At 36.7% G+C, this 11,927-nt stretch overlaps 2 protein-coding genes across 2 annotated transcripts in view; both read left to right on the top strand.

Moving 5' to 3' along the window:
* Nucleotides 1-1,551, top strand: part of LOC107185405 — a 4,392-nt gene extending 2,841 nt beyond the window's left edge. The window contains exon 2 of the mRNA XM_015573071.1: nucleotides 1,025-1,551. Coding sequence (XP_015428557.1) covers nucleotides 1,025-1,459 — 435 coding nt within the window. The 3' untranslated portion in view covers nucleotides 1,460-1,551. The remainder of the gene's footprint in view (nucleotides 1-1,024) is intronic.
* Nucleotides 1-11,927, top strand: part of LOC107185379 (laccase-4-like) — a 29,637-nt gene that overhangs the window by 16,439 nt on the left and 1,271 nt on the right. The window contains exons 7-8 of the mRNA XM_015573045.1: nucleotides 9,970-10,356; nucleotides 10,851-11,072. Coding sequence (XP_015428531.1) covers nucleotides 9,970-10,356; nucleotides 10,851-11,072 — 609 coding nt within the window. The remainder of the gene's footprint in view (nucleotides 1-9,969; nucleotides 10,357-10,850; nucleotides 11,073-11,927) is intronic.

The raw sequence follows: 11,927 nt of genomic DNA, 5'->3' as shown, positions 1-11,927 counted from the left end.
GGAAAGACCGTGTACCCGTGAAAGTCTTAACACGGAGTTTCCCGGTAGATCGAAATGCGTGATTAATTCTGTATCGTGTGAACCGCGTCTAGCACATTGGATCGCGATTCGATACGATTGTGATTATATCCCTCCACGTAATTATAATTATCAGGAGCGCGCAGTTTTCTCTGCTTCGCTGGCGTTCTACAGGCAAATTAAAGTTCAGGGCAATGCGCAAGAAAATTGTCTGGGGAGGGCAATTTAAAAAATGGTCGAATCACTTTCAGGCATTCGTTCGTTCAAAATTAATCAGATGTAATGGATATTTTAACATTTTTAACAATCGAACATTTTTAATGTTTATACACATAAAGACAATTGGAATTTTCACTAAATGATTACGAATTCTGCTTACTTTACTGCTATTATCGCGAAGAAAATTGGCTTTTCGCAAACTGAATGTAATATTGCTAAGCAAATACTCATGACCATTAGTGTAAATATTTAATATATTTATACTGCTCAAAAGAATTAGGGTATCGCTAATGTGGACAATCCCATTACACCCACCAAGCAATAAAAATCAAACAAGTGTTGTTGGTTTACTAAATTGATGTTTCAATTAGTTTCAACTAGATTGACTTTTCCGTACAGTACTAACACTATTAACAGCTATTATCCATCCAACGAGACGGGTCAGTAAAAATACCCAAAACATTCGCATGCTAAAAAAAAAGTTTAAATGGTTATCACCTTCCTTTCTTTGTAGTTACTAACTCGACTCGTTGCATGAGGTATAGTTATATTTGCATAAATACTTTTCGTAGATTATACATCGCATTGACGAGCAGAACGACAGCAATACATGATCCCCTAATTGTCTTGGGCAGCGTAACAGCAATACTAAAAATTCCCGCAGTCAGCGTGTTAGGCGAGCCAATAAAGTGTATAAACTACCCCTAGAAAGAATATAACATTGCATGAAGAAAGATCTCGTCCAATGATCACGAACAGGCGAAACATTATATTTTTCTTTCCGTAGAAGGTGGAGGAGGAGGACTCGTCGAAGTTGCAGGAGGAGTACATAGTGAGCGACATCGACCCCGAGAGCATAACATTCATAGACTGTAACGAAGAGACGAACGGCTCCGGGACCGGCTCGTTCAACGCTTCATTGAGCGAGGATGCGGAGGAGTCGTCGTCCTCGAGCCTGAAGGCGATGAAGCTGTACAACGGCTCGTTGCCGGACCACAACAGCCCGATAGGTGATCCAGACGAATCCGGGCAGACGAACTTGGAGACTGAACCGTCAACGGAACGAAAACGAACGAAAGAGGAGTTCGCGAAGTTTGCCGAGAGCATCGCCGTCCAACTGGCGGAGATACCGGATTCTTATTCCAGGTCCGTCGCGAAGCTCAGGATCAACCAGATCTTGTTCGAGGCCGAGATCGGCGTTTACGCGCAGACGCGTCGCTAACTAACCAGGTCCAGGGACGCTGGCGGCGCTGCGATCGCCGCCGCTGCCGATCATCATGGACGAACAACAGTTACGGTGAAACGTTCGGTTGTAGGAACGAAATTGTGACCGACGACGACGCGAGTTCGTCGCTACGCTTGTCAAGATACGGATTAACCCGTTAAGAAACGCGGCACCGTTTTTTGCGGACTCTCATATTCGGCGATGCGGGCCAGCTGCGCGCCCCGTGCTAGACTTTCCATATTTGGTGACCTGAGATCAAGGTGAAATGGTTAGATTCGTCCAGCGACTACAGATACTATAAGACTCCGCATGCCATTGTTCTCGAGGGGTTATGGATTTTGGGGTTCTCAGGGAGACAGGGTAAAGTTAGGTCTCTATCAGCAAAGTACACTCGAACCCTCCAAGTGGCACGGGCCTTATAAAGTTGGGAAGGGTGGAAACGCCGGGAGGAATAATTACCCCGGGTAACGCCACCCCTAGACTCCTAGAGTCTTTGTGAAGGCCAGGCACTAAATCGCCAAGCTCGTGGCCTTGGAGTGAGATACCGACATTCCCCTCCCCCGGGTGACAATGTGCTACTAATCACTAATCTAAGGATCTAAGGTCTCTATCACCGCAGACTTAGAAATATAGACTTTCGCGGCAGGCTAGATCACTAGAGAGGACGGTATACACATCCACTATTTTAATCCCAGTGGATGGATAAGTCTACAGCGGGTCCAGGTTAAGGCACTATAGAAGTGAGTATGTTCATCCGCCATCTTGGGTCCTCTGGAGGGAGAAAGCAATGGAAAGCCCTAACCTGGACCCCATGTAGACTTATCCATTCACTGGCATCAAAATAGCAGATGAACATACTCATCTTTCTGGTGTCTTACAGTATTTGCAGTCACTGGTTTATCATTTAATTAATCGCTAACCCTCAACTACACTGACCAACTCTGACCTACCCAAATAGCCAAACTTGCACAGTCAGATTTTGTCCAATGCCTGTTATAAGCTTTTGTAACCAGAATGGCTACAGATTTGATGCAGGATCTGTTATAAACAATCTGCTTCACGATTCTGCCAGCAGGCTCTGCCTACAAAACCCATGCAAAGTGCAGAAACAGATACCTATGGATTTCTAGACAGATTTTGTCAATATCTGCTGTCAATCTGCTGTAAATCTGTGTGCAAATTGTTTATAGGGTACATAACTATATTGTGTATGGTGGGGTACGTTTGTACTCTCAGTGTAGTTAAGGGTTAAGACGTCGATACCCACCTTTTTAAGCCCTTCAACTAACTTGAGTATAAGTAACTTGAGTTTGAGGCGAAATTGTTAGGTTCGTCATTTAATTTTTAAGACGTCGACAGCTACCTATTTTTTAACCTTTCATTGACATTTGTGACATTCGTTCACATACTATCGAAATAACAATGCGACTGTACAAATTTTTATGCGATTCTTGCTTATGTGTCCTGATTGTTTTATTTTTAAGTTTTTTTTAATTTTGAGACAAAACTCGCTCGAAAGCTCAATGATGTATGACTCGCCTAAAATAATGGAACAATACAGGGCGCGCACGTTTCGTATCGCGGTGTATATATTAAATGAAAATGAAACCCCTGACGTGATACATAATCTGGATTACGATAACGACTGTGGTAAAAAATTGTTTGCATCTGAGAAATGGGAGATGAAACAAGAATTAGTAGAAAGTAAGGGAACAAGTACAATCACAAACATGTACGAGTAAACAATCAATTGTATTCTATTGAATTAAATATATATTTTTGAAAGAAATATACTTCTTGATGGAAATTTAAAAATTGATTACAAAATTATTTTGGACTGTTTGATTCCAGAAAAATATATGTTACATTACTTTTTTACGGCATTATTTTACCAAAGATTTTATTCGTAATTAACTTTGAAAGACACTAAATGACTCACTTTCCAGAGACAGTATAAAGTTAAAATAACATTAAAATAATCTTTCTCTGTATTTCTTTTACGTATAGGTATACAAACCACCAATTATGGTTGTCGGTCAGAACATACATACATACATATATCACTTAACTGCAAGCAGTACATCAAGTACATTTTCTATTTCTAATAAAAATGTAAATAAATTTTACCATAATCGTATAAATTCGTCGTAGCGTCCAAAAATTTCCGTCAGGGGTTAACGACACACAAACTATGAACTCTCGATGGTAATTAACGGTGGCGTAGAATTGAAATAATTTATGGAACGTAGGAACCGATCGGTTCCATCGAGACTCGAATATGTACTATTAGTAGCTGTGCCGGCAGTAGGCGCGAATACGTGTTGTAATATTATGAAACAGAAAAACAGTAATCTGTAATAGCGTTGGTCGTGCTACAGAGCATCGACATTTTAACAACACTTCCAATTTACTATAGACCATAGTTCTGTTTTTAATTCGACGTTCATCGAGAAGCGACAGAGTACCGACTTTTGTTTCCCTGATGTTCGTTAGTTATATTAGTAAGATGAAAAAAAAAACAAAATAATTACAATTAGCTAGCTTACTTTAAATGACAAAATTATTCGCGATCTCTGTGTTCCGATTCCATTCGAACGAAGAGGTTTAATGTTACAGACAGAATAAGTATTAATTAGTTGTTACAAACACGATGGGGGAAACACGAGATCAGATGATCGATAGTCGTGAACGAGGGTTAAAGATTTGAGATTTTAAGATGAACGAGAAGAATACAGATTTATTGAAATTGTCCCTCCTTGAGGTGCGAAACTTCAATGGGTAAGATTGTACGATAAGACACGTGACGATCACAAGTTTATTGCAGTTACTACTGGTGGAGTCGCGAACGGACTCTTTCAAACATCTTTGGCCTTAACATCCGACGGAGGAGTCTAAACAGTTCCAATCATAGACATAGAAATATAGACTTATGACTTAAATCTAACTGGTGGGAAATGAGGTCTGGGGATCTGAATTTTGACTGGTTGACTGAGCTATAGTAGAAAAAAATAGTAAGTCCTCCAAAAGTAACCCCTTTCAGTCTATGTTTCTATGTCTATGGTTCCAATAAACACTTCTCATGACATTTCAAATTCCAAACAATCTGCATGTACAACAAACTTGTCATGTAGCAAACTTCAAACAGTCTGATGACGTTTCAAACTCCAAATTCTCGAGCCACTGTACTGTGAACCTGCCAAACAGTGATGAAACGTTCTAAGCTTCAAGCCGCTTGAACTAGTGGTGGAGAAATATTGATAGTTGGCACCATCGATAGGTTTCAATTGCTGGGCCAACGATAGTTATCAATAGCTATCGATAGTTATAGGTAGATACCAGTAGCCAGTAGTATGTACTTACACTACTTACATATGTTTGCTCAAGATAAAATTGTAGGAGGATATTTACATGATCATTATTTTTTATGCTAAATTTATTTACTAATAGACGGACAATCAACTGTGTCTCTGTGTTTGGAGTTTGAAACGTCATCAGATTTTGTGGTGTTTGAAACGTCATCAAACTGTTTGGAGTTTGAAATATCATCAGACTGTTTGGAGTTTGAAACGTCATCAAACTGTTTGGAGTCTGAAACGTCATCAAACTGTTTGGAGTTTGAAATATCATCAGACTGTTTGGAGTTTGAAACGTCATCAAACTGTTTGGAGTTTGAAACGTCATCAAACTATTTGGAGTTTGAAACGTCATCAAACTATTTGGAGTTTGAAACGTCATCAAACTGTTTGGTGTTTGAAACGTCATCAAACTGTTTGGAGTCTGAAACGTCATCAAACTGTTTGGAGTTTGAAATATCATCAGACTGTTTGGAGTTTGAAACGTCATCAGACTGTTTGGAGTTTGAAACGTCATCGAACTGTTTGGAGTTTGAAACGTCATCAGATTTTATGGTGTTTGAAGCATCATCAGATTGTTTGGAGTTTGAAACGTCAACAGAGTGTTTGGAGTTTGAAATATCATCAGACTGTTTGGAGTTTGAAACGTCATCAAACTGTTTGGAGTCTGAAACGTGATCAGACTGTTTGGAAGCGACCTTCAGTTCGAACGTCTTCCCATCATCGAACTCAGTCTGAACTGTTTAGGCTCCCCCGTCAGATGTTTAAACACGTTTGAACGGTTTGGTGACCCACCACTAAATAATTGTAGTTGATTGCGCGCGATTGTAAATTTACTATTTAAATTCGCAGCTTCGACTAGCTAGGCGGATTTAGCGTTCACCGCGAGGCCGGTCACTAATGAGATAAGAGAACTGTTTATATATTTTTTTAATGATTGTACACGATTGGATCGTTTTCCCTGGGAGACTCGTTCGAGGCCCGGGAACAAAATTCGGAATTTTTCGGATATATTCTATCAATTAAGGTTATACTCGTGTAGAATTAAAACCGTTCGGTGAAATCTTTCTCAATATGGCGTCTCGCGTGTTATGTGCATTTTCAGCATAAATCTTTCGATTGTTCAGGATATTCGAAACAGTTCTATTATTAATCTAAATTTATTGAATTTTATCGATATATACATTATTTCATGAGTGTGTTAATTCTGAGAAGATTCGCACCCATGATTTCTTCGTACCCAAGTCCTTCCTTCTCCGTGATCGCTTTTGAACAAATGTCCCTAAACTCTTCTCGTCTGGCATCTTAGAGTAATGAATTTGGAACACCAAGAAAAGCTACTGTTTCCAAAAACTGGAAGGTTGTATTCTCGAATTTCATTGTCCATGCAATAGAACTTGATGCTAAGGATTTAAAATTGATTGTATTCAGTGTTGAGTCTCCTGATTTGACAATTGTATAGTACGATCAGAGGGCACCAAGTTGATCCTTAATTTTATTAACTTCCCAAATCAGTCTGCTCGTATCTAAAAGGTTCCCCACAAATTTCAACATAGTCTCTATAGTGGTGATCGCGAAAAACGAGTGTAGGATCAAACTGGCTCCGAGTTCTGGCAAATCATTTTTATTATGTAGGGCAAACCAGAATAATTTTGTCTCACTTTTGGGGAGTGTAGAATGACCATGAGCGTAACGGAGGAAAAATTAAGAGGGAATAGAAAGCTCTTCTTCCGTTACCCCCAAGATGCATAAGCGGTTCTCATCCTATTAGTTAAAGGCTGCATTTTAAATGCTGTTTTTCATGATCTTACCTGTCCACCAATCGAATATTTTTTTAGTGATTTGTTGTCGATCCTTCTGTACGATCGTTGAACATAATGTTACTCATATTCGGCAGAAAAAATCGCGGATATGTGATTTTAAATGTAAAATATATAAACAAAAACGATGACATTGGAGAGCCAGCTTGAACATAGAACGATTCACGATACAGTGGTGGTGTCGAGTTTTGAAACCATCGCTGCACAGAATACGACGAACGCCCAATGAAATGTTTAGAGAGACAATTCGAGACCCATTTTTCTTATTGCTCGAACTAAAACGCTGTGAAATATTAAAATTATGCTTGAGGTTATTTTTCATCCTCGAGCTTGAAAACTTGCACAAACATTATCGATTAAGCTTGATTGTTTGACGTTTCAGAATCTTGTATTAACAACCATAATACTCGATAAGATTAATTACAAAGATTCACGTGATAATATTCCTACGAACTATTTGATTTGAGAAATGTTGATTCACAACTGTTTATACAGGGTGTCCTGTAATTGGTACAGCCAGAACGGTGGTCATTCAATTTATAATGGCCGTTGTATTAAAATCTGAATTTTATTTTCTCGACAGAAAAATGGTACCAGAAATAGGCAAATTATTTGGTACAACGCCACTTTCGTTTCCAGCAATTATGGGACGTTAATTATATAACTTCGTACATTTTACAGACATGGACAAAATTTTATTCGAGTGGAAATAACGAACCAAGATGGCGTCTACTAATCCCATTTACTACATCTGCTCCTTGAATGATCACTTAAGTGCAAATTTCTATTTGCTCGAATTAAAATTACTTCAGTTTCTGACAAGGAAATTCTTACCTCGATTCCAAAGAATTGTGGACAAAAAGTTTTCTCAACTTTTATTCGTTATTCGATAATCTGTATTCAGATGTGACAAAAATGCTGTAGAGCTTAACTCTCTAACGGCGTCGTTCGTCATTTGTCTCCGGTACAACCTGCCTCATTGGTACTGTTTCAGGGCTTTAAATAGTGGGCGTAGCAATCTGTATAAATAGCGAACTATTTTTTATCGGAAAAAAAATACACAAGTCCCTCCGAAAAAAACGAGGAGAGAGCGAGTGAATGAGAGAGAGTCTTCTCAAATCGTTTGTCCGTTTCGTTCGATGAAAGACTGTGTCGTGTTTCATACCTTCAGCATTAGGTCTTCCTTTTAAAATAGTTAGCGCGTACTACGCATGATTTAACAATCTCCGGTGCATGTCTTTATGATGTTATTCATCGTTGTTCCTGATTCTGCGATAGTTTTATATTTTTCTATTACGACGATCCTTTTATCGGAAATTTTTGCTCGTGGTTCGCATCAAGTGTACTGATAAGTAATTCGTTATTTTCTTATGAAATCAGTATTAATATACAAGGGAATTAAGATGAGAATTAGAAAATTATTCGTGGTTCAGAAAATATTTACATTTTTCATTATTATATTGCCATGTATTTAAAAATTATTGGGTTACTTATTGGTGCGCCTGATAATGGACTGCGGATGTTTATGCAAATTCGTATCTATACGGTCGAATTCGTGAAAAGTCGCGTCGAAGAGGAATATATCCTGTTTATTAAGGGTTCTGTTGCGTGCTTGAATAGAATGTGGAAGAGAAACTACAACGCTGGCCGGTAGTTTAACAATTTGACTGCCAATCCATTAGATCTTCCTTGAGTTTTAAAACTTTTCTTTAAGAAACTCAAAAGTGTACATACAAATATTTGTCGCGATACTTAATTTTTCTCAGATTTATTTCATTGAACGTTTCACTAGTAACACATTCCAGACCGATGACCCAACATGTGAGTCATACGTCATCTTCCTAGTTGAGCCGTTGACACAGCATTTGGGTCACGTATAGCTGGGAAATAAATATTCCTGGTAACTGGGGATAGTCTTGTAATGAAACGGCGGACATGAATGTGTTATTTTTAATATTTTACTTTAAGTCGAAAGATGCGTCTACCTTATGCGAGCTCCATGGCGGTCAGAATGTTAAGGACAATGGAAATTCTCTAAACAAACAAAATCAAATAATCATCAACACTTATATGCGTGAAAACGTATCAAAAGTTAAGAAATATAATCATTGTCGATAATAACGCTGGTTATGAACCGAAGTAAATATATTGTATGATTAATTTTAATAAAAAATCGACAAGAGATTGTGAACTCTAAGTCGGCTGTGTATATAAAATTGTATGTACAAGAGTATTTTTAATTTTAGGTATTGTATTTTTTTACGTTCATATTTAAACTATACGGAAGTTTCAACGTTAGGTATTCTATTTTTTACATTCACATTACGCCGTAAATGCATAAACATCCACAGTCTGGTTATTAAACGTAAGATATATATGTATGTATACCTTAAACATTGTTCTCTTTTAAAATACTCGATTCCGTAAGTTTATTTTTATTTCTATTAAATGGCATTGATACGTGGCCGAGTTGCAGATGTTGTATTTCTTTTTTAGCTCTTTTCATTAAAATATAGTAATATTAGATCCACTAACCGAGGAATGTTAAGAAACAGGACAATTAATCGAGGGTTTATCGTGTCGTTGTACGATTACGTTTACGAAAATTGTCTCGTATCTTAACTTTGATCGGTAAGTGAAAGTTGTTCATTCCTTTCCGCGTTATAAAAATACAGATATTGTATGCGTTCTGCTCGATCGAACGACGAATTTCTTTTACAGGTAGTTATTGTTAGTCGAACTAACATTTCGAAACGAAATTCTAATTTCGTGTAATATCGAGAACCGACGTCGACAAAATTGCAGTGTAACTGTTGTAAAAGTTGACGATTAAAAAATACGATGAAACCAAAAATAAACGTACTGAAAGTAAATGAATCTATTTATCTTATATTGAACTGTCAACAAATTCATTAGAGTGTATTCACAATCACGAGGAGATTGAATGTTTTTTAACAACATTTTAAAAACATTTTAAAGCAACGGGTTGAAAGTTAGAGTAGATTTATCTAAAGTATCCTCTAAGATGGTACCATTTCTCTTCTCTTTATTTACGTTTTCTGTCTCAATTAGGTTTAGCGGTTTTAATATTATTACTATTAATTTTTTATCATTTAATAATTGTAATCTTCAATTTATTATTAGATTGTATATAATTAATATTAGAATTATTGAGATTATTTTCAGTTTAGTTTAATAAAACACAAAATTTGTACTTCACATACTTATTCAATTTTCTTTACATCAACATAAACAAAGAAATAAATATAAAAATAAAAATGTTGTATAGTATGGAAAAAGGCCCTATTACATATTTAAATAAATTCTATTTCAGGCGAACGATATGACGTAACCATCGAAGCAAATCAACCAGCTGGAAAGTATCTTGTCGATATGAGGGGTCTTCAAGATTGTCAAAAGCTTCAACAGACAGCCCACATTTTTTATAACGACGCAGAGATAGACTCAGCAGTGATAAAGGACGAGGAGCCATTGAAAATCAACGACGACAAAATAGCGAAAAACGGCTACAATTGTAACGAAAGAGAAAATGTTATTTGTTCGTTGGATTTGAAAGGAGCGAAGGGAACATCGTCGGACATTAATGCAGACGAAATTATTTACATTCCATTCGATGTTAATAATTATCCGTCTTTCACGGATGAAATGACTGACAACAGATACAATTTTTTCGGATGCGCGTACTACCCCTCTTACCTAAGTAAGAACGCAAGTATTTATTTCTTATTCCATTCAGACCTACGATTTTCGCTTAGGTTATATAAAGTCTAATAACAGTTCAGGGACATTATATAAAAATCTGAAGTAAAAAATAATAAGAAGTAATTTATGCATAACATACAAGCTCTAAAATAACTCGTTACGATTGTATCAGGAAACGTTTGAATGTATTATATAATATTATAGAGCATTTTTTTTTAGATATCTAGCTACCTTGAGCTTTTTTCAAGGACGAATTCAACGATTGTATTAATCAATATACAACACTTTATTTATGTTGAACATTTCGTTCACTCAAAAAAATTCCCACAAAATGACAATTTTTCAGGGCTTCACAGTGGCAAGACCCTTTAAGCCTGACTTAATGTTTCGGAGTTTCGAATCATTTCTAATGAAAAAAAGAGTCTTGGAATGTAAAGGTTTAAATATTCATCAGTAGATCGTATTGTTATTATTCCCATGTGCGGATTGCAGGTACAAATCAAGATGGAGTAAGGATAGCACAGATTAATGGGATGTCATTCAAATATCCTTCCTCGCCATTGCTATCGCAGCCAGAGAATACACCGGATGAATTAATTTGTAGCCTCGAAAAACGTTCACAGCAATGCGTAGACACGCCATTATTTTGCGAGTGTGTTCAGATGATTGAAGTTTCTCCCAAGAGAAATGTCGAAATTATTTTAATAGACCAAGGTGAGTCGTGGGAGAAATATATAGGGTTGATCCCAAACTCCTCCAAATCGAAGTTGAAACAGAAATTTTTCGTATGACATTCACACTTTTTTATCAGCAATTATTGAAAGGAGTTTGCTTCTAAAGCGATACAACATTGTTCATGATAATTATACAAGCAGTGGAAATAGCTGTGGCAGTTTTTCTTCAAAATGGCGGAGAAAGTAATTGTCGAAGCCTTGTGCATATCAAGATGATTTTGCATTGTCGTTTTTTGGTCTTTGTTTCCAATTTGGGCAACAGGAATTAGTTTGATGTAGCTGAATTAGACGAATACATTGGACAATCAACTTGTGAGACTCCTTTATGGCCAAATGTTGTGTAAACTCATGACTCGTGAAGCCAAAAGTTTTGATCGTCATCCGTTCCACCATTTTGAAGAAGAATTATTAGAGCCATTTCCGGAGTTTCGGTTCAGTATAATTCTAAACGAAATTTAATTTTTTTTACTACGAATGTTAGACACGGTGCTTCTTATTGTACAAATTTGTATGTTACTTCGCCATCAGTACTTAACGTATATTATAATGTGACGGTAAAACATATTTCCTGAATTCGATTTCACCTTTGCTACAATTTGTGAAACAGTAAAACTTTGTAAAGTAATAGCTTTTAGAATAATGGATGAAGAGATTGAAAAAGAAAAGAGTTTTATTTATTTATTTAATTAATTATTCATTTTATTAAAACAGAATAGTGGATTACTTATTGGTTAATGTAATGTTGAAAATTTATTATAGCTATCGATATAGTCGCATTATTGCACGTTAAGCAAAACATAATTACGCGTAGTATAATATACCTGCTGGAAAAATT

The sequence above is a fragment of the Dufourea novaeangliae genome, unplaced genomic scaffold (assembly GCF_001272555.1).
Source record: "Dufourea novaeangliae isolate 0120121106 unplaced genomic scaffold, ASM127255v1 scaffold57, whole genome shotgun sequence".
NCBI lineage: Eukaryota > Metazoa > Arthropoda > Insecta > Hymenoptera > Halictidae > Dufourea > Dufourea novaeangliae.
The sequence above is the reverse complement of the archived record's forward strand: the minus strand, read 5'-3'. Positions and strand labels throughout refer to the sequence as shown.